At 40.6% G+C, this 22,825-nt stretch overlaps 1 protein-coding gene across 2 annotated transcripts in view; it reads right to left on the bottom strand.

Annotated features, from left to right (window-relative positions):
* The window catches only part of adamts13 (ADAM metallopeptidase with thrombospondin type 1 motif, 13), a 39,086-nt gene extending 21,824 nt beyond the window's left edge, over positions 1–17,262 (bottom strand). For both annotated transcript variants that reach the window (XM_061906879.1, XM_061906880.1), the window contains exons 1-14: positions 17,125–17,262; positions 16,799–16,862; positions 16,587–16,720; positions 11,793–11,876; positions 11,596–11,720; positions 11,381–11,527; positions 10,770–10,904; positions 8,299–8,449; positions 7,040–7,144; positions 6,812–6,963; positions 3,747–3,810; positions 1,167–1,293; positions 940–1,088; positions 758–878 (exon numbers count right to left, since the gene is read on the bottom strand). In XM_061906879.1, the coding sequence (XP_061762863.1) occupies positions 758–878; positions 940–1,088; positions 1,167–1,293; positions 3,747–3,810; positions 6,812–6,963; positions 7,040–7,144; positions 8,299–8,449; positions 10,770–10,904; positions 11,381–11,527; positions 11,596–11,720; positions 11,793–11,876; positions 16,587–16,720; positions 16,799–16,862; positions 17,125–17,235 (1,669 nt within the window). In that variant the 5' untranslated portion in view covers positions 17,236–17,262. The remainder of the gene's footprint in view (positions 1–757; positions 879–939; positions 1,089–1,166; positions 1,294–3,746; positions 3,811–6,811; positions 6,964–7,039; positions 7,145–8,298; positions 8,450–10,769; positions 10,905–11,380; positions 11,528–11,595; positions 11,721–11,792; positions 11,877–16,586; positions 16,721–16,798; positions 16,863–17,124) is intronic.
* Positions 17,263–22,825: the final 5,563 nt, after the last annotated feature.

The raw sequence follows: 22,825 nt of genomic DNA, 5'->3' as shown, positions 1-22,825 counted from the left end.
TAATCAATCCAACAAACCACTACACAGCAATACCATAACAATCCAATTCCAAAACCAAACCTGACCCAGCAACACTCAGAACTGCAATAAACAGAGCAAATGAGAGGAGACACAAACACGACACAGAACAAACCAAAAGTAGTGAAACAAAAATGAATATTATCAACAACAGTATCAATATTAGTTATAATTTCAGCATAGCAGTTTTTAAAAACCCTCAATGACATTATCATTAGACATTTATAAAAATAAAAAAAAACGAATAGTGTCACAGTGGCTTACACTTGCATCGCATCTCATAAGCTTGACAACACACTGTGTCCAATGTTTTCACAAAGATAAAAATAAGTCATATTTTTGGTTAGTTTAATAGTTAAAACAAATATACATTATTGCAATCAGTTGATAAAATATTGTCCTTTACAATTATAAAACCTTTTTTTTTTAAATCTACTTGTACTACTCTGCTTGCATGTCAGCAGACTGGGGTAGATCCTGCTGAAATCCTATATATTGAATGAATAAAGAATCCTTTTGAATCGGAAAAATATCGTTTTTGAATCGAGAATCGCGTTGAATCGAAAAAAATCGATATATAATCGAATCGCGACCCCAAGAATCGATATTGAATCGAATCGTGGGACACCCAAAGATTCGAAGCCCTACCAATTATGTTTCAAAGCATGTGATGAATGACTTGAACATTGGATAAATATGCAAACAACATTGTTTTCAATATGAATGCATTGTTTATTACCTTTGGCCCGACCTCTATTATAGGAGTCAGAGGTAATTGTGCAGGAAGATCCGTCCCCGCCACACAAACCGCATGCATCATTCACTTTCCCAGAGTGCAGTACGCCATCACACCCAAACAGCTGATCAGAGACAAATGTGGGAATGGAACATTTCAAACATTTCTATCCTGATCGTCTCTACCTGGCATTTCCCTCGCAGACAAGCAGCCGTTGAGCCAGAGAGAGGTTGGTCATCGGGCTCGCATCGCGTTCCGTCTGCAAACTGAGATCCACGGCTCACAATAAAGGCATCTCCCTTCGACTGGCACATGTACCTGCATTGCTCGTCACCTGAATTACGACAACATTTTTTTTTTTTTTTTTTTAGAAAATAATATTTAATAGATTTCTGTTTTTCTAGAGGACCACCTTGTGAGAAGCCCACTGCAGGGACCCAGGTGTAGAAGGAGGCCTGGCCTGGGTGAAGATAAACGGGTTGGAGATCTGTTTTGGAGCATTGCTCGGCCATGAAGTCCAGCTGGGTACGCTGACATGGCTGCAGCGGCATAGCCGGTTAGTTATACATACATGTATTTTTATATATATATATATATATATATATATATATATATATATATATATATATATATATATATATATACAATTGTAAATAACATAATGCCATGGCTGTCTTGAGTTTCCAATAATTTCTACAACTCTTATTTTTTTGGTGATAGAGTGATTGGAGCACATACTTGCTGGTCACAAAAAACATTCATGAAGTTTGGTTCTTTTATGAATTTAATATGGGTCTACTCAAAATGTGACCAAATCTGCTGGGTCAAAAGTACACATACAGCAATGTTAATATTTGGTTACATGTCCCTTGGCAAGTTTCACTGCAATAAGGGGATTTTGCTGCGATGAGGTGGCGACTTGTCCAGGGTGTAACCGCACTTTCCGCCCGATTGTAGCTGAGATAGGCACCAGCGCCCCCCGCGACCCCAATGGGAATAAGCGGTAGAAAATGGATGGATGGAAGGCGCTTTTGGTAGCCATCCACAAGCTTCTGCATTTAAACATTTAAGCATTTAAGTCTCACCGTAAAACTCATTTGTATACTCTAGCCTTTAAATAGACTTCCTTTTTAGACCAGTTGATCTGCCGCTTCTTTTCTTTTTCTCCTCTGCCCCCCCCCCCCCCTCCCATGTGGAGGGGGTCTGGTCCGATGACCATGGACTGGCTGTCCAGAGTCGTGACCCAGGATGGACCGCTCGTCGGGACCCAGGATGGACCGCTCGTCTGTGTATCTGTTGGGGACATCTCTACGATGCTGATCCGACTCCGCTTGGGATGGTTTCCTGTGGACGGGACTCTCGGTGCTGTCTTGGATCCGCTTTGAGCTGAACTCTCGCGGCTGTGTTGGAGGCACTATGGATTGAACTTTCACAGTATCATGTTAGACCCGCTCGACATCCATTGCTTTCGGTCCCCTAGAGGGGTTGGGGGTTGCCCACATTTGAGGTCCTCTGCAAGGTTCTCATAGTCATCATTGTCACTGGCGTCCCACTGGGTGTGAGTTTTCCTTGCCCTTATGTGGGTTCTTCTGAGGATGTCGTAGTCGTAGTGGTTTGTATAGTTCTTTGAGACATTTGTGATTTAGGGCTATATAAATAAACATTGATTGATTGATTGATTGATTGATTCTGGCAAGCTTCTGCTTGAATTTTTCATCATTCCTCTAGACAAAATTTGTGCATCCATCCAATTTATACCGCTTGTCCCTTTCGGGGTCGAGGGGGGTCCTGGAGCCCATCTCAGCTGCATTTGGCAGTTCAGCTAAATTTGTTGGTTTTCTGACATGGACTTATTTCTTCAGCATTTTCCACACGTTTAAAATCAAGATTTTGGGAAGGCCATTCTAAAACCTTCATTCTAGCCGGATTGAGCCCTTCCTTGACCCCTTTTGACGTGTGTTTGGGGTCATTGTCATGTTGGACCACCCAACTGCGCATAACTTTCCTCCAGAAGGTCTTATCTTTGTCCATGTGATGTCAGATAAAACTAAAAATTGAGCTCTTTGGCCACAATACCCAGCAACATGTTCGGAGGAGAAAGGGTGAGGCCTTTAATCCCAGGAACACCACTCGTACTGTCAAGCATGGCGGTGGTAGTAGTATGCTCTGGGCCTGTCTTACTGCCAATGGAACTGGTGCTTTACAGAGAGTAAATGGGACAATGAAAAAGGAGGATTACCTCCAAATTCTTCAAGACAACCTAAAATCATCAGCCTGGAGGTTAGGTCTTGGGCGCAAACACACGTCAAAAGTGGTAAAGGAATGGCTAAATCAGGCTAGAATTAAGGTTTTGAAATGGCCTTCCCAAAGTCCTGACTTAAATGTGTGGCCAATGCTGAAGAAACAAGTCCATGTCAGGAAACCAACCAATTCAACTGAACTGCATCAATTTTGTCAGGAGGATTGGTCAAAAATTCAACCAGAAGCTTGTGGATGGCTACCAAAAGCCCCTTATTGCAGTGAAACTTGCCAGTGGACATGTGACCAAATATTAACATTGCTGTATGTATACTTTTGACCCAGCAGATTTGGTCACATTTTCAGTAGACCCATAATAAATTCATAAAAGAACCAAACTTCATGAATGTTTTTTGTGCTCCAATCCCTTTATCACAAAAAATATATGAGTTGTAGAAATTGTTGTAAACTCAAGACAGCCATGACATTATGTCCTTCACAAGTGTATGTCAACTTTTGACCACGACTGTATATATACATATATATAGCTGGATATGCAGATTACCACACTTCGCCCCAAGCACCTTCACACATTTTACCATCAATGCTAAATTAGGTTGCACCTTTTTATGAAGACACATGCTTTTCAGACACAAATACAAGAATACTATTTGGTACAACAATCCACTGAGTAAACAGTGCTGACCTACTGTATAGATAGATCCTTATGTAAACATAAGCAGTGAGCACTCACCTGCAGGTTACAAAGTTCAGCCACAATATCCAGACCCACACAACCATTTCCTCCAAAAGCAGGTCTGGAAAATGATAGTTGTTATTTTGTCATTTGATGAACAACTCAAGATGCTGCTGATTCGGATCATCCATGAGTGATATTAGCCTATACCAACACAGATACCGATCAGATGTATAAACTTAAATATTTCCATGTTTTTGGGTGAGGGCTATAGTTTAACAAAAGAAAACAATATTTAAACTAGGTCATTATGCTGTTTTGTTACATACATATATTTATATATATATATATATATATATATATATAAGTAATATGGCCCTCAAAGTTGTCCTGCATTACGAGAAGTATTGCCTGAAATTAAAAAAATAAAGATTTTGAGGAAATACAAATATCGAATCCGGATTGAATGGCACATGCCTATTGGCAACACTAATACCGGTAATCTAATAGTGATAGTGAAACCTTATCATTACACGATAAGATATTTGTAAGATCTTTAGCATTTTTTGCATATTCTAATATATCTCCATCCATCCATTCATCCATCCATCCATTTTCTACCGCTTGTCCCTTTCGGGGTCATGGGGGGTGCCGGAACCTATCTCAGCTGCATTCGGTCAGAAGGCGGTGTACACCCTGGACAAGTCGCCACCTCATCGCAGGGCCAACACAGATAGACAGACAACATTCACACTCACATTCACACACTAGGGCCAATTTAGTGTTGCCAATCAACCTATCCCCAAGTGTGCATGTTTTTGGCGGTGGGAGGAAGCCGGAGTACCCAGAGGGAAACCACGCAGTCACGGGGGGAACATGCAAACTCCAAACAGAAAGATCCCAAGCCCGGGATTGAACCCCAGACTACTCAGGACCTTCGTATTGTGAGGCAGATGCACTAACCCCTCTGCCACCGTGAAGCCCCTAATATATTTCAATACTGTTGAATATATTGCAGAAACAATTGTCTTCTCATGTGAAAAATAACTTATTTTATCTTTCTAATAACATAGATAGTAAGATAGATATGCAGTCAAAACGTTACTGTAGTTAAAGTCAAAGTTGAAGTACCAATGATCGTCACGGACATATTCTTAAAAACACATACCGTATTTTTCGGATTATAAATCACTCCGGAGTATACGTCGCACCTGCCGAAAATGCATAATAAAGAAGGAAAAAAACATATACGTCGCACTGGAGTATAAGTCGCATTTTGGGGGGAAATTTATTTGATAAAATCCAACACCAAGAATAGACATTTGAAAGGCAATTTAAAATAAATAAAGAATAGTGAACAACAGGCTGAATAAGTGTACGTTATATGACGCAAAAATAACCAACTGAGAAGGTGCCTGGTATGTTGACGTAACATATTATGGTAAGAGTCATTCAAATAACTATAACATATAGAACATGCTATACGTTTACCAAACAATCTGTCACTCCTAATCGATAAATCCCATGAAATCTTCTTCCTCGATGTCGCTTCTAAACAACTCTGCCAACTCCAAAGGTATGCGCCGCTTCCTCTTGTCGTTTTCTGCTGCATATTTCACTACGTCCAGCTTGTAATCTGCAGTACATGATTTCCTTTTCGGTCCAATTTTTGTTCAGCCCTTCTCAATTTTTATAAGTTACCGCCAACGTTGAAATGATCCATTGTAATAGCTACGGCAGTAGCATATAGCATATAGCAGTTAGCATCCCATGACCCACAATGCACTTCTGCCGTGACCCTCCCCCGCCGAATTCTTATTGGTTGACGTGTGTGTGACGATTGCTGACATTTTCTTCATCTCTTCCACGAAAGACATAAATAATCCATCCATCCATCCATTTGCTACCGCTTATTCCCTTTCGGGGTCGCGGGGGGCGCTGGCGCCTATCTCAGCTACAATCGGGCGGAAGGCGGGGTACACCCTGGACAAGTCGCCACCTCATCGCAGGGCCAACACAGATAGACAGACAACATTCACACTCACATTCACACACTAGGGCCAATTTAGTGTTGCCAATCAACCTATCCCCAGGTGCATGTCTTTGGAAGTGGGAGGAAGCCGGAGTACCCGGAGGGAACCCACACATTCACGGGGAGAACATGCAAACTCCACACAGAAAGATCCCGAGCCATAATTAATATTATTTGATAATGTCTAATCTGCAGTACATGATTTCCTTTTTGGTGCCATTTTTGTTCAGCCCTTCTCAATTTTTATAAGTTACCGCCAAGGATGAAATGATTCATCCTAATAGCTACGGCAGTAGCATATAGCATACAGCAGTTAGCATTCCATTAACTCACAATGCACTTCTGCCATGACCCTCCCCCGCTGAATTCTTATTGGTTGACGTGTGTGTGACGATTGCTGACATTTTCGTCGTCTCTTCCGCAAATGAGGTAAATAATATTATTTGATATTTTACGGTAATGTGTTAAAAATTTCACACATAAATCATTCCGGAGTATATGTCGCACCCCCGGCCAAACTATGAAAAACACTAAGAAATATATTCCGGAAACTACGGTACATATTGTTGCCTATCCTCCACTTATGTTTTATACTTGCAGGGGTTTTCTAGAATAAAAAAAAATGCTTCTGCTACACTGTAGCAAATGAAGCTCAAGTTTGCAATAAGACTCATGCATCACTTTTAGGAGAAACACGCTTTTTGCCTCTGTCCACTGTCTTGACCATTGTCCATTAAAAGGTTTAAAGATTGCCAGAATCTTTGGAATACAGAAGGCAGGCCTGGAAATAATACATTTATGTTACATTAGATACTGATGCTGCGATGATGTGGCGACTTGTCCAGGGTGTACACCGCCTTCCGCCCGATTGTAGCTGAGATAGGCACCAGCGCCCTCCGCAACCCCAAAGGGAATAAGCGGTAGAAAAATGGATGGATGGATGGATAGATACTAATGTAAACATTGCTACGTAATTCGAACACCTTGGAAGTCAACCAGTGTCACACACTGGATTGTGTTCAACTTTGGAGGTTCCGCCATGCTATTATTTATTCTTACTAGAATTGATAATGACGTATGTTTGGTTCACCTTGGGTTGTTGCACTGACGTGTGCGGTGGGTGACTCCGCCTCCACATGTCCGTGAGCAGGCGGAGGACCCAGACCAGCCGGACCACGCGCCATGCACCACTGCAGAGGTGCTGAGCTGGTCTGGGGACACACAACGCCCCTTCAGACACCACTGCAAAAAGACAGCAGATTGGCTAACGGAAATCACGCTTGGGTCTTCTTTGACAAGTAAAAGTCTCTGACTATACCTTATGAGGAGCACATTGGGTCCCATCCAGAAGTGGTACCAGTAGGCGCTTACAAGAGCTGTCATCATTTGGGTTTATGTGACAAGAGAGAACACGGCACACTGGCTGATGGAGACAGAAGACAGTGTAATCTATTACATTTAATATTAGTATTAAAGGCCTACTGAAATGAGATTTTCTTATTTAAACGGGGATAGCAGGTCCATTCTATGTGTCATACTTGATCATTTCGCGATATTGCCATATTTTTGTTGAAAGGATTTAGTAGAGAACATCGACAATAAAGTTTGCAACTTATGGCCGCTAAGAAAAAGCCTTGCCGTTACCAGAAGTAGCAGACGATGTGCGCGGGACGTCACGGGTTGTAGGGCTCCTCACATCCTCACATTGTTTATAATCATAGCTACCAGCAGCAAGAGCTATTCGGACCGAGAAAGCGACAATTTCCCCATTAATTTGAGCGAGGATGAAAGATTCGTGGATGATGAAAGTTAAAGTAAAGCACACACAAAAAAAAAAAGGCGACGACTCCAGGCGGCGGCAGTGGGACCGTTTCAGATGTAATTAGACACATTTACTAGGATAATTCTGGAAGATCCCTTATCTGCTTATTGTTTTAATGAAAGTCTGATGGCTGCGGTGAACGCCAGTGTCGACGAGCCAAGATCACAGCTGCCTTTTTGAGCTGCAGTAGGAGGAGGTATAATCCACTGATGTCTCTAGTAAGAGCCGACTTAATATCGCAATTTTCCCATCCAAAAACTTGCTGGTTGACGTAGAGAAACATGTTCGCTTGACCGCTCTGAGTTAAAGCTTCACAACAAACAAAGAAACACAGTCTGTGTTTTGGTGCTAAAGGCAGCTGCAATCCACTGCTTTCCACCAACAGCATTATTCTTTATAGTCTCCATTATTAATTGAACAAATTGCAAAATATTCAGCAACACAGATGTCCAAATTACTGTGTAATTATGCGATGAAAAGAGACAACTTTTAGCCGTGTGTGGTGCTGGGCTAATATGTCCGCTACAACCCGAGACGTCACAAACACGCATCATCATTCCGCGACGTTTTCAACAAGAAACTCCGCGGGAAATTTAAAATTGTAATTTAGTAAACTAAAAAGGCCGTATTGGCATGTGTTGCAATGTTAATATTTCATCATTGATATATAAACTATCAGACTGCGTGGTCGGCAGTAGTGGGTTTCAGTAGGCCTTTAAGTTTTATTAACATGGATTTGTATTTCTTTTTATTACCAGATCCGGATTGGTGAAAGAGCAGCTTCTTGCCGCGCTCCCAAAAGCTATTCGACACTGGTCATCCACCCCGTAATACAGGCCAGGCTTCCAGTCTTGTAGGGAGCCTTCCAGGGCCGGTAGATCCTTCACACACTCAGCATTCCCACGCCTGGAAGCATAATTGAATGAGATCTATACCGATTTAAATTGCACGGGCGTGGCGTGACACTAAAAAAATAACTCCACACTGATTGGTAATAAAGCGTAAAATCATAAATATAAAGTATTGCCTAATGTTTTATTGGAAACCTTCAACAGTATTGAATGTTGTGCATGAAAAAGCCCACTGTTGGCAAATGGAAAATGAAAGACTCCAAAAAACACATGCTGAATAGCATGTGCTAACTATAAATTGTGTGTACTATTAGTGGGCGTATTGCAGGTGATCCACTAAGACTGCCTGTGGAGTTGATAACAAGTGAAAAATGGTGCACTATTTAAATGAGGATTTTGCGTGTGTTCCGACCGTCACCAAGGAGACACTCATTTCCTCCACATATATAGCATTTTATGGTCCAAACTGTGACGTTTTTTCACACAAATATAACATGAACCACCTTTTCCTGGCTATATTGAAACGCGAGCCAGACAACAGAACCTTTTTTTAGATAAGTCCTTCTGCGGTCAAAAACTTTTGAGCACGACTGTATATGTATATATATGTGTGTATATATATATATATATATATATATATATATATATATATATATATATATATATATATATATATATATATATATATATATATATATGTGTGTGTATATATATATATACACTGTATATATGTATATATATACTGTGTATATATATACTGTACTCTATCATATATATATATATATATATATATATATATATATATATATCCATCCATTTTCTACCGCTTATTCCCTTTTGGGATCGCGGGGGGCGCTGGCGCCTATCTCAGCTACAATCGGGCGGAAGGCGGGTACACCCTGGACAAGTCGCCACCTCATCGCAGGGCTAACACAGATAGACAGACGACATTCACACGCACATTCACACACTAGGGCCAATTTAGTGTTGCCAATCAACCTATCCCCAGGTGCATGTCTTTGGAGGTGGGAGGAAGCCGGAGTACCCGGAGGGAACCCACGCATTTACGGGGAGAACATGCAAACTCCACACAGGAAGATCCCGAGCCTGGATTTGAACCCAGGACTGCAGGAACTTCGTATTGTGAGGCAGACGCACTAACCCCTCTTCCACCGTGAAGCCCTATATATATATATATAAATATATATATATATATATATATATATATATATATGTACAGTATGTGTGGGAAAAATCAATCGGGAACCCCTCATGAAACAGATCTGTAGAGATGAAGTAGTCTTGTGATTTTTCACACACATACAAATATTGCGCTCTACCACGGTATCGAGCATTATTCTCTGGATAATTTAATTAAGACATACTGTATATATATACATATATATACATATATATATATATATATATATATATATACATATATATATATATATATATGTATATATATATATATATATATATATATATATATATATGTATATACATATATATATATATATATATATATATATATATATATATATATATATATACATATATATACATATATTTATATATACACACAGTCGTGGTAAAAAGTTTTTATCTGACCACAGAACTTTCCTACAGAAGGACTTATCTTTGTCCATGTGATGTCAGATGAAACAAAAAATGAGCTGTTTGACCACAATACCCAGCAATATGTTTGGAGGAGAATAAGTGAGGCCTTTAATTGCGGGAACACCATTCCTACCGTCAAGCATGGTTGTGGCAACAACCTAAAATTATCAGCCCGGAGGTTGGGTCTTGGGCTCCGTTGGGTGTTTCAACAGGACAATGACCCCAAACACACGTCAAAAGTTGTAAAGGTATGGCAAAATCAGGCTAGAATCAAGGTTTTAGAATGGCCTTCCCAAAGTCCTGACTTAACTGTGTAGACAATGCTGAAGAAACAAATTCCATGTCAGAAAACAAACAAATGTAGCTGAACTGCACCAAATTTGTCAAGAGGAGTGGTCAGAAATTCAAACAGAAGCTTGCCAGAAGCTTGTGGATGGCTACCAAAAGCGCCTTATTGCAGTGAAACTTGCCAAGGGACATGTAACCAAATATTAACATTGCTGTATGTATACTTTTGACCCAGCAGATTTGGTCACATTTTCAGTAGACCCATAATAAATTCATCAGAGACTTCATGAATTTTTTTTGTGACCAACAAGTATGTGCTCCAATCACTCTATCACAAAACAATAAGAGTTATATATATATATATATATATATATATATATATATATATATATATATATATATATATATACACATATATATACACATATATATGTATTTAATGTATGCATGTGTTTTTCAGGCCTCACTTGAAGAAAGTTAGCATCTGCTGTCTACTGCAGGACGACCAGGTGAGATCCACACTGTTGTAACCTCCATCAGAGGCCATCATGAAACCACTCCTGCTGCATGTGTTTTCCGCTCCATCATGGTTGACGCCAAAACTGGATGGAAAGTGTTAATACATAAGAAAGTTAATATCACTTAATATTTTGACCGTTTTAATTTATTAGTTGTAATCGTCCCATATACTCAAAAATATGAATACAGCACTTTCCTAAACTATCCCATTCTTGATGGCAGCCACGATAGACCCCTGGCGATGGCGTGGCGAAGTTGTGAGAGTGGCCGTGCCAGCAATTTGAGGGTTACTGGTTCAATCCTCACCTTCTACCATCCTAGTCACGTCCGTTGTGTCCTTGGGCAAGACACTTCACCCTTGCTCCTGATGGGCCCTGGTTAGCGCCTTGCATGGCAGCTACCGCCATCAGTGTGTGAATGGGTGAATGTGGAAATAGTGTCAAAGCGCTATACAAGTATAACCCATTTACCATTGTCCGGCTTGAGCACCTATCCCCCCCCTCCCAAAAAAAACGTCTATGCACATGCTTGGGTGGTGGTGTGACCCACTCTGCGTTACCTGTGTGCAATCTCATGAGCAATAGTGATGCCCAGGTCAAAACCGGTGTCCTCTGTGATCACACAGCTCCATTCACTGGAGCAAGCCCCTCCCAGCTGTGTGACTCCCCTGACCTGCTTGTTCCCATCGGGCAACACCAGGTCAAACCTGAGTCATGCAAAACAGAGAGGAATAAAAAAAACTTCTTGGAGGTGTTCCCTTCACCAGCAGCAAACCTTGTGATGTACAAGAGGAGGTCGGCGTGAAGTGGGTCCGTGTCATTCGACGGGTTTATCCTTCTGCCCCAGTCGCACACGCTTCGGAGAGAGGCGGTAATGTTGGGAGACATGCGGATCTCTGGCTGGAAGAGGAGAAAGAACAAGGATCTATAGAGGGAGAAGAGCTGGGGGATGATCATGTCGTGTTTGCTGACCTCTGGTTCTGATAGAATGGTCATGCGGACCAGATGCACCCTCATGTTGGCACCCAGACTCATGTCTCTCAACAGTTCTGAGGCCTGTGGCAACAGTGAATTTAGACCTGATATCAGTTTGTGGCAATGATTTTATATTTCTTTTTAACCAGACAAAATCCCGCTCGGATCCTTTTCGAGGGTTTGCTGGCCAAGAAGCAGTAAAGTGGACAGAGATGGCCGTCCCACTGGTGAGTACAAGTCACATCACGATTTGAATTAGTTTATTGATGAAATTAATTTTTAATCAACCTTAGACAAGCATGATAAACAATGTCCAACATTCGCAGGCAAGAGGACAAAGCGTGCAAGTAAAAAAGATTTTAAAAATTAAAAAAATGTTTGACTTCAAAAGAAAAACACTCCAACCCTTTTTTTCCAGGGGTCCCCAAACCTTTTGACTCAGGGCCACATTGGGTTAAAATAATTTGTGTAAATCTATCTATCTGTCTATCTATCTATCTATCTATCTATCTATCTATCTATCTATCTATCTATCTATCTATCTATCTATCTATCTATCTATCCATCTATCCGTATATATATATATATATATATATATATATATATATATATATATATATATATATATATATATATATATATATATATATATATATATATATATACGTTAGGTCAGGAAAAAACACAAAAGATATTTCATCCGTACAAGCCTGTTTCATAGGTTTTTCTTCTCTTAATAAAATGCAAAACAGTCTTGTAGGGATGAAATTGCCACTGTGTTTTTTCCTGACCAAACGTATATTCCACTCTACCCCTGAATTGACCACTGTATAACACATAAACTACAGAAACCTCGACTATATGTATATGCCATCCATCCATTCATCCACCCATCCATCCATCCATTCATATGTATTGATGTGTATATAGTTGTGCGTGTATATATATATATACTTGTGTGTGTGTGTATATATATATATATATATCCATCCATCCATCCATTTTCTACCGCATATATATATATATGGCAGAAGTGCATTGTGGGTCATGGAATCCTAACTGCTATATGCTATATGCTACTGCCGTAGCTATTAAAATGGACCATTTCATTGTTGGCGGTAACTTATAATAACTGAGAAGGGCTGAACAAAAATGGCACCGAAAAGGAAATCATGTACTGCAGATTACAAGCTGGACGTAGTGAAATATGCAGCAGAAAACGACAAGAGGAAGCGACGCATACCTTTGGAGTTGGCAGAGTTGTTTAGAAGCGACATCGAGGAAGAAAATTTCATGGGATTTATCGATTAGGAGTGACAGATTGTTTGGTAAACGTATAGCATGTTCTATATGTTATAGTTATTTGAATGTTATGTTAACATAACAGGCACCGTCTCCGTTGGTTATTTATGCATCATATAACGTACACTTATTCAGCCTGTTGTTCACTATTCTTGATTTATCTTAAATTGCCTTTCAAATGTCTATTCTTGATGTTGGATTTTATCAAATAAATTTCCCCCCAAAATGCGACTTATACTCCAGTGCGACATATATATGTTTTTTTCATTCTTTATTATGCATTTTCGACATGTGCGATTTATACTCCAGAGCGATTTATAATCCGAAAAATACGGTACACATTTCCAACATCCTGTCCAATACTTGATCGTAGTTAATCTACACGGCCCACTTGGGAGTACATTTTTCTCCATGTGGCCCCCTATCTAAAATGAGTTTGACACCCCTGGCATAACTCATACTCATGCATAATTTATCTAATAATTATGTTTAAAAGTGTGTGATAAATGACCGGAATATTGGACAAATATGCAAACAACATTGTTTTCAATATGAATGCATTTGTCATGATCCGCTACTTGGATCATGTCATATTCTGGTTTTGGTTTTGTTTTATATCACATCTTGTTAGCGTTTGTCTTCCGTAGTCCTGGTGTCACTTCCTGTTTTGTTCTGTTGTCATAACTACGCATTTGTGACACCTGCCTTTTGTTTTTGATGCGCACCTGCCTCCTAATTACTGTCCGTATTTAAGCCTGCCTTTTTCGTTACCCACAATGCCAGCAAAGCGTCACAGTAGACCTCGAGCTACTGTGACGCTTTGCTGGAATTGTGGTTATGCGGGTGCGTTCTCTCTATAATGCAGGCGGACTGGACACAGAGTGAAGGTAAGAAATTATGATTTATTTCTACTATAAAACAGACTAAGAACAAAAAGACTTGCACAAGGCACTAAAGAAAAAAACAACAGAACTAGCATGGGAGCTAGAAAGAAATGAAAGCGTTAGCATGTGAGCGAAGGACATAAACGAAGGAATAGCGTGGAAGCTAACGAATACAAAAATACTTTTACCACAATAGGAATCAGCGACGTCACCTGTTGCACCGATCAGCAAATTAGACTGCGAGAGAGAGTAACAAAAAGGGAAGGCTTCAATACGGACAGTAATTAGGAGGCAGGTGCGCATTAAAAACAAAAGGCGGGTGACACAAATGCGTAGTTATGACAACAGAACAAAACAGGAAGTGTCACCAGGACTACGGAAGACACACGCAAACAAAATGTGATATAAAACAGAACCAAAACCAGAATATGACATGATCCAAGTAGCGGATCATGACAGCATTGTTTATTACCTCTGGCCCGACCTCTATTGTAGGAGTCAGAGGTAACCGCAACATGTAAGTGTAAAAAAAAAACCCACAACATTATGATTTGTACATTTTCAGAATGTGTGTGTTCTATTTTTAAACAAAGATCTGAAGTTGTCTTTATTTTTAAGTTATCGTACCGTGATTTTACCAGTACGGCCCACTTGGGAGTAGATTTAACTCCATGTGGCCCCCTGATCTAAAATTAGTTGTCTATACAGACAGTAAGTTATTGACTAAAGACCAGGGGTCGGCAACCCAAAATGATGAAAGAGCCATATTGGACCAAAAATACAAAAACTAATCCGTCTGGAGCCGCAAAAAATTTAAAGTCATATTATATACTGATAGTGTGTCATAAGATATACATTGATTGATTGATTGATTGATACTTTTATTAGTAGATTGCACAGTTCAGTACATATTCCGTACAATTGACCACTAAATGGTAACACCCGAATAAGTTTTTCAACTTGTTTAAGTCGGGGTCCACGTTAATTGAATTAAGAGGACTTAAAGGAAACCAAATGAACTCAAATATAGCTACAAATGAGGCATAATGATGCAATATGTACATACAGCTAGCCTAAATAGCATGTTAGCATCGATTAGCTTGCAGTCATGCAGTGACCAAATATGTCTGATTAGAACTCCACACAAGTCAATAACATCAACAAAACTCACCTTTGTGCATTCATGCACAACATTAACAGTTTGGTGGACGAAATGAGACAGAAAAAGAAGTGGCATAACACACATCTTAGAAAGTCTGAGAAAGTTATACATGTAAACAAACTACGGTGAGTTCAAGGACCGGCAAAATTAGTAGGACAAAACGGTGCTCGCCAAATACTGAAAGCAGTAAAGAATGTTTAATGTAAACTTTGTGCTTTATAACAATTAGGGAGGTTTGTGTCTTTTTTGTCCTCCTACAGAAACCACATTAACACAAAAAATATATTTTTTTCCTCTCATCTTTTTCTGTTTTTGTTAAAGCTCTAGAGCAGGGATCGGGAACCTTTTTGGCTGAGAGAGCCATGAAAGCCAAACATTTTCAAATGTATTTTTCGGAGAGCCATATATTTTTTAACACGGAATACAACTAAATGCGTGCATTTTTAAGTAAGACCAACATTTTTAGAGTATAATAAGTCTCAGAATAACATTGTTATTCTGAAGCTAACCATCCAGCCATCCATTTTCTACCGATTGTCCCGTTCAATAATAAGCAAAATGCTTCTTAGCATTAATGCGACTTTTTGAACAGGTGGGGTAGAAAATGGATGGATGGATTAAAATGCATGAGAAAGTTTTATTTTTAACTCTGTGATTACCAGCGGAATTATTCATGACTTATCATGTTAAGCAATGTCAGCTAAGATTCATCTGAGAGCCAGATGTGGTCATCAAAAGAGCCACATCTGGCTCGATAGCCATAGGTTCCCTACCCCTGCTCTAGAGAGCCGCTAGGGCGGCGCTATGCGGCTCTATAGCCGCGGGTTACCGACGCCCGCTATAGAAATAACTATTTTCAGTAGGACAAGGGCATTATATTTCTTTTAAGTGGCATTAATTAGGCCTTTAAATCCATCCATCCATCCATCCATCCATCATCTTCCGCTTATCCGAGGTCGGGTCGCGGGGGCAGCAGCCTAAGCCAGGCCTTTAAATCCTTTCAGCAAAAATATGGCAAGTATGACACATAAAGTTGACCTGCTATCCCCGTTTAAATAAGAAAATCTAATTTCAGTAGGCCTTTAATGGGGAAATCGGCGCTTTCTCGGTCCGAATCGCTCTCGCTGCTGGTGGCCATGATTGTAAACAATGTTCAGACGTGAGGAGCTCCACAACCCGTGACGTCACGCGCGCATCGTCTGCTACTTCCGGTACAGGCAAGGCTTTTTTATCAGCACCAAAAGTTGCAAACTTTATCGTGGATGTTCTCTACTAAATCCTTTCAGCAAAATTATGGCAATATCGCGAAATGATCAAGTATGACACATAGAATGGACCTGCTATCCCCGTTTGAATAAGAAAATCTCATTTCAGTAGGCTTTTAACTTAAAAAGCATGGGATTAGATTTGCCGATACCCTTCTTGTGTAGGGCTCACACTTACTATGTTGAGGTTGGTGAGGATGTAGCGTTCTGTGTCCTGCTTGTGGAGCTGCTGGACATCAGGTCCGACCACCACCAGCAGTTCCAAGTGCGTGACACCAGGCATGGGATCGCCCCGTCGAGGCCGACTTCTTGCTGTGAACAAAAAAAATCACATTTGTATTATTTGTATTCCCCTTGATTCATTTCTAAGCCTGAACTAGAAACTTATACCTGAGATGTCAGACGGAAGAACATTCCGAACCACGTTTGTTTGGCTGCTGTCGGCATGAAAAAACTGCGGGACGAATTAAACAAATGAAAACATAAGAAAACCTACTAAATCCTGCCTGAAAATCGGCCCATATTTCAAGGATCTGTTTATTCAGAGGTCTGGTGCAAAGCAGCACGTTATAGTTACATCCACGCAGGTTGTGGGTGTTTTTCACAGATGATAAACAGTTTAAAGTTGAAAAGTCCAATGTACTTTGCAGAGGCCCAGAGCAGTGGGATCTTACGCCACAGCGCTCCCGGTCGCCCGAATAGCTTTTCCCCCCTACCTCGGCCGATGGAAATCTCATTAGAGCGTTGAAGCCAGGCGGCTGTAGCAGCAGACAGAGCAGAGTCACGAGCACCATGTTGCCCACCTTCCTGTGCACATGCCTAACCATGGTCCCACTCTGCCCCCTGGGACCCCGCATGGAGGGAATGTCCATAGTGTGTATGCAAACAGATGACAGAGAGGGCCCTCATTGGTTGCCTCGTTTGTGTGTACGCTCTGACTACAATCGTTTGTTTTTTTTCGACATTTGGAACATCCTCTTTTATTTGTTTTATGGTGCTGTAGAGCAGTGTTCTTCAACCTTTTTGGAGCCAAGGCACATTTTTTGCGTTGAAAAAATTCAGAGGCACACCACCAGCAGAAATCATTAAAAAAACCAAACTCAGTTGACAGTAAAAAGTCTTTGGGTATGACTTTAAACCATAACCAAGCATGCATCAATATAGCTCTTATCTCAAAGTACGTGTAGTGTCACGACCTGTCACTTCACGCCGTGACTTTTTTGCTGTTTTCCTGTGCGTAGTGTTTTAGTTCTTGTCTTGCGCTCCTATTTTGGCGGCTTTTTCTTTTTTTTTTTTTTTGTATTTTCCTCTAGCAGTTTCATGTCTTCCATTGAGTGATATTTCCCACATCTACTTTGTTTTAGCAATCAAGAATATTTCAGTTGTTTTTTTATCCTTCTTTGTGGGGACATTGTTGATTGTCATGTCGTGTTCGGATATACATTGTGGACGTTGTCTTTGCTCCACAGTAAGTCTTTGCTGTCGTCCAGCATTCTGTTTTGTTTTTTTTACTTTGTAGCCAGTTCAGTTATTAGTTTAGTTCTGCATAGCCGTCCCTAAGCTTCGATGCCTTTTCTTAGAGACACTTACCTTTTCTTTATTTTTGGTTGAATCATTAGATACCTTTTTCACCTGCACACTGCCTCCCGTTGTTCCCTGTCATGTTTTGTGGTTACGTTCTGTTTGGTTCTGGACTCATTGAGCACTCTTGATTGTTTTGTCAACATGGCAACTCATTAGTTTTACCTGTTATGTGTTCACAACTCACGCACCTGATTTGTTTGGACTCACGCACCTGTCAATCACTGCACCACTATTTAAGCCTGTAGTTGTCAGGCAGTCAACCTTGCGACATCACCTTCTACACACTCTTGACACTTCTGATTGCTCACTTATTGCCGTAGTTTCATGCTTTTCACGTCACAGTAAGTGTAGTTTTGTTTCATGTCCTTAGTCTGTTTATGTGTTAGTTTTGTTCCTTCGTTAAGTTTGTTCCCCGCCTTGTGCGCCCCCTTTGTTTTTGTAGTACTTTTGAGTGTTAAAATTAAATGATATTCCTACCTTCTACCGTTGTCCGGAAAAGTCCGTTTACGTCCTTGGAGAACAACCCTCGCCGCAAGTTGCGTCCCCCCCCCTATCATGACAGAGTTTTTGTATCCTTCTGTGTGGGGACATTGTTGATTGTCATGTCATGTTCGGATGTACATTGTGGACGTTGTCTTTGCTCCACAGTAAGTCTTTGCTGTTGTCCAGCATTCTGTTTTTTTTTTTTTACTTTGTAGCCAGTTCAGTTATTAGTTTAGTTCTGCATAGCCTTCCCTAAGCGTTGATGCCTTTTCTTAGAGACACTCACCTTTTTCTTTGTTTTTGGTTGAATCATTAGATACCTTTTTCACCTGCACGCTGCCTACCGCTGTTCCCTGTCATGTTTTGTGGTCACGTTCTGTTTGGTTCTGGACTCATTGAGCACTCTTGATCGTTTTGTCACCATGACAACTCATTAGTTTCACCTGTTATGTGTTCACAACTCACGCACCTGATTTGTTTGGACTCACGCACCTGTCAATCACTGCACCACTATTTAAGCCTGTAGTTGCCAGGCAGTCAGCCTGGCGACATCACCTTCTACACACTCTTGACACTTCTAATTGCTCACTTCTTGTCATAGTTTCATGCTTTTCTCGTCACAGTAAGTGTAGTTTTGTTTCATTTCCTTAGTCTGTTTATGTGTTAGTTTTGTTCCTGCGTTAAGTTTGTTCCCCGCCTTGTGCGCCCCCTTTGTTTTTGTAGTACTTTTGAGTGTTAAAATTAAATATTATTCCTACCTTCTACCATTGTCCGGAAGAGTCAGTTTACGTCCTTTGAGAACAAACCTCGCCGCAAGTTGCGTCCCCCCCATCATAAAAGAGTTTTTTTATCCTTCTTTGTGGGGACATTGTTGATTGTCATGTCGTGTTCGGATATACATTGTGGACGTTGTCTTTGCTCCACAGTAAGTCTTTGCTGTCGTCCAGCATTCTGTTTTTGTTTACTTGGTAGCCATTTCAGTTTTAGTTTAGTTCTGCATAGCCTTCCCCAAGGTTTGATGCCTTTTCTTAGAGACACTCACCTATTGTTTATTTTTGGTTGAATCATTAGATACCTTTTTCACCTGCACCCTGCCTCCCGTTGTTCCCTGTCATGTTTTGTGGTCACGTTCTGTTTGGTTTTGGACTCATTGAGCACTCTTGATTGTTTTGTCAACATGGCAACTCATTAGTTTTACCTGTTATGTGTTCACAACTCACGCACCTGATTTGTTTGGACTCACGCACCTGTCAATCACTGCACCACTATTTAAGCCTGTAGTTGCCAGGCAGTCAGCCTGGCGACATCACCTTCTACACACTCTTGACACTTCTGATTGCTCACTTCTTGTCATAGTTTCATGCTTTTCTCGTCACAGTAAGTGTAGTTTTGTTTCATTTCCTTAGTCTGTTTATGTGTTAGTTTTGTTCCTGCGTTAAGTTTGTTCCCCGCCTTGTGCGCCCCTTTTGTTTTTGTAGTACTTTTGAGTGTTAAAATTAAATATTATTCCTACCTTCTACCATTGTCCGGAAAAGTCAGTTTACGTCCTTTGAGAACAAACCTCGCCGCAAGTTGCGCCCCCCCCCATCATGAAAGAGTCTTTTTATCCTTCTTTGTGGGGACATTGTTGATTGTCATGTCATGTTCGGATGTACTTTGTGGACGTTGTCTTTGCTCCACAGTAAGTCTTTGCTGTCGTCCAGCATTCTGTTTTTGTTTACTTGGTAGCCATTTCAGTTTTAGTTTAGTTCTGCATAGCCTTCCCCAAGGTTTGATGCCTTTTCTTAGAGACACTCACCTATTGTTTATTTTTGATTGAATCATTAGATACCTTTTTCACCTGCACCCTGCCTCCCGTTGTTCCCTGTCATGTTTTGTGGTCACGTTCTGTTTGGTTTTGGACTCATTGAGCACTCTTGATTGTTTTGTCAACATGGCAACTCATTAGTTTTACCTGTTATGTGTTCACAACTCACGCACCTGATTTGTTTGGACTCACGCACCTGTCAATCACTGCACCACTATTTAAGCCTGTAGTTGCCAGGCAGTCAGCCTGGCGACATCACCTTCTACACACTCTTGACACTTCTGATTGCTCACTTCTTGTCATAGTTTCATGCTTTTCTCGTCACAGTAAGTGTAGTTTTGTTTCATGTCCTTAGTCTGTCTATGTGTTAGTTTTGTTCCTGCATTAAGTTTGTTCCCCGCCTTCAGCACAGCCTTTGTTTTTGTAGCACTTTTGAGTGTTAAGATTAAATAATGTTCCCACATTCTACAGTTGTCCAGAAAAGTCAGTTTGCGTCCTGGGAGAACAAACCTCGCCGCAAGTTGCGACCTCCCCAGCCCCCATCATGACAGAGTTTTTTTTATCCGTCTTTGTGGGGACATTTTTGATTGTCATGTCATGTTCGGATGTACTTTGTGGACGTTGTCTTTGCTCCACAGTAAGTCTTTGCTGTCGTCCATCATTCTGTTTTTGTTTACTTTGTAGCCAGTTCCGTATTAGTTTAGTTCTGCATAGCCTTCCCTAAGCTTCGATGCCTTTTCTTAGAGACACTCACCTTTTCTTTATTTTTGGTTGAATCATTAAATACCTTTTTCACCTGCACACTGCCTTCCATTGTTCCCTGTCATGTTTTGTGGTCACGTTCTGTTTTGTTTTGGATTCATTGGGCACTTTTGATTGTTTTGTCACCATGACAACCCATCAGTTTTCACCTGTTATGTGTTCACGACTCGCTCACCTGATTTGTTTGAACTTACGCACCAGTTTTCAAGCACCACAGCACTATTTAAAGCCTGTAGTTGCCAGGCAGTCAGCCTGACGACATCACCTTCTGCTCACCTTCGACACACCCTTGTTATCCATGCCAATGATCCATGTTCCTTTATCGTTCCAAGTAAATTTTTTGTTATTCATGCCATAGTACAAGTTTTTTTTTTATGTCCATAGTTTTGCCTTTGTGCAAGTTTTTGTTTTCATAGCCAAGTTTTGGACCTGCGCTGAGAGCGCCTTTTGTTGGTTCCTGTTTATAGTAAAATTAAAATATGTCATTACCTTCACGTCGTGTCCGGTCCTATCGCTTTGCACCACGGGAAAACAAACCACACCAAAGTCCAAGTCTTGACATTCCTCACATCTACAAAGAAATTAGCTACCCGCTGCAACCTACTGATATGGAAGAGTATTACATGGTTACCCTGCCGAGCTCTAGACAGCACCGACACACAACAACAACACATCATTTGCAGACTATAATTACTGGTTTGCAAAAAAAAAAAAGTAACCCAAATAGGTGGAATTAGATAATCTCTCTCGGCACACTAGTGTGCCGCGGCACAGTGGTTGAAAAACACTGCTGTAGAGGATTTTATTTTTGTGCTTAAGTTTGACAACAAACCCTAGTTTTAGCATTTCTTGTATGTCTCTTCCACAACCTCTCCAACATTATGAGCAATACACCACTGCTATTATCTATTATTACCAATAGAGGGCAGAAGTGATCCTAAAAATAGTCTGGAAGAAAAATCCACATCCCGCATACCCACACAATGTTATTAAAGGTCTTAATTATAGGGTGAGGAAATAACACCATAGCAACATGTTTATGCATGGAGAAAAAATATTGTGTGCTGCAGCATACATTTTCACACAATGGTCTTTTTTTATGAGTTGATTGGCTGTAACCAAATAGTTTTTCCCCCAAAATGTGTAACTCTGACAAAAGAAATGGACCAAAAACAAATGTCCACTGCAGAAAAAACACTGGTTCTCATCGTCATCATCATCATCATCATATTTCATCCACAGTCTGCAGGCTGAAAACTAAAAATCAATGCTCCTTCCAGACCACCACCCGTAGTTGTGTTTGGTCTAGTCCGGGGGTCAGCAACCCGTGGCTCTAGAGCCACATGCGGCTCTTTAGCACGGCTCTAGTGATTCCCTGGACCTCTTTTAGAGATGTGTGAAAATGGAAAAAGGTGAAGAAAAAAATATTTTTGGTTTTGATATAGTTTCTGTTGGAAAACAAACATGACACAAACCTTCCGAATTGTTAAAAATCCCACTTTTTATGTTAAACATGCTTCACTGATGAGAGTATTCGGCAAGCACCGTTTTGTCCTACTAATGTCAGTGATCTTTGAAATCATCGTAGTTTGTTTACGTGTACAACTTTCTACAATGCTGCCACAGAAAGACGAGTTTTATGCCACTCCTTATTCGTCTCGTTTTGTCCACCAAACGTTTTATGCTGTGCGTGAATGCACAAAGGTGAGATTTGTTGATGTTTATTGATTTGCTGGAGTGCTCATCAGGCAAGCCCAAATGTTAGAATTTTTAAATGAAAG

This window comes from Nerophis ophidion, linkage group LG07, assembly GCF_033978795.1.
Source record: "Nerophis ophidion isolate RoL-2023_Sa linkage group LG07, RoL_Noph_v1.0, whole genome shotgun sequence".
NCBI lineage: Eukaryota > Metazoa > Chordata > Actinopteri > Syngnathiformes > Syngnathidae > Nerophis > Nerophis ophidion.
This window is presented reverse-complemented; position numbering and strand designations above follow the sequence as displayed.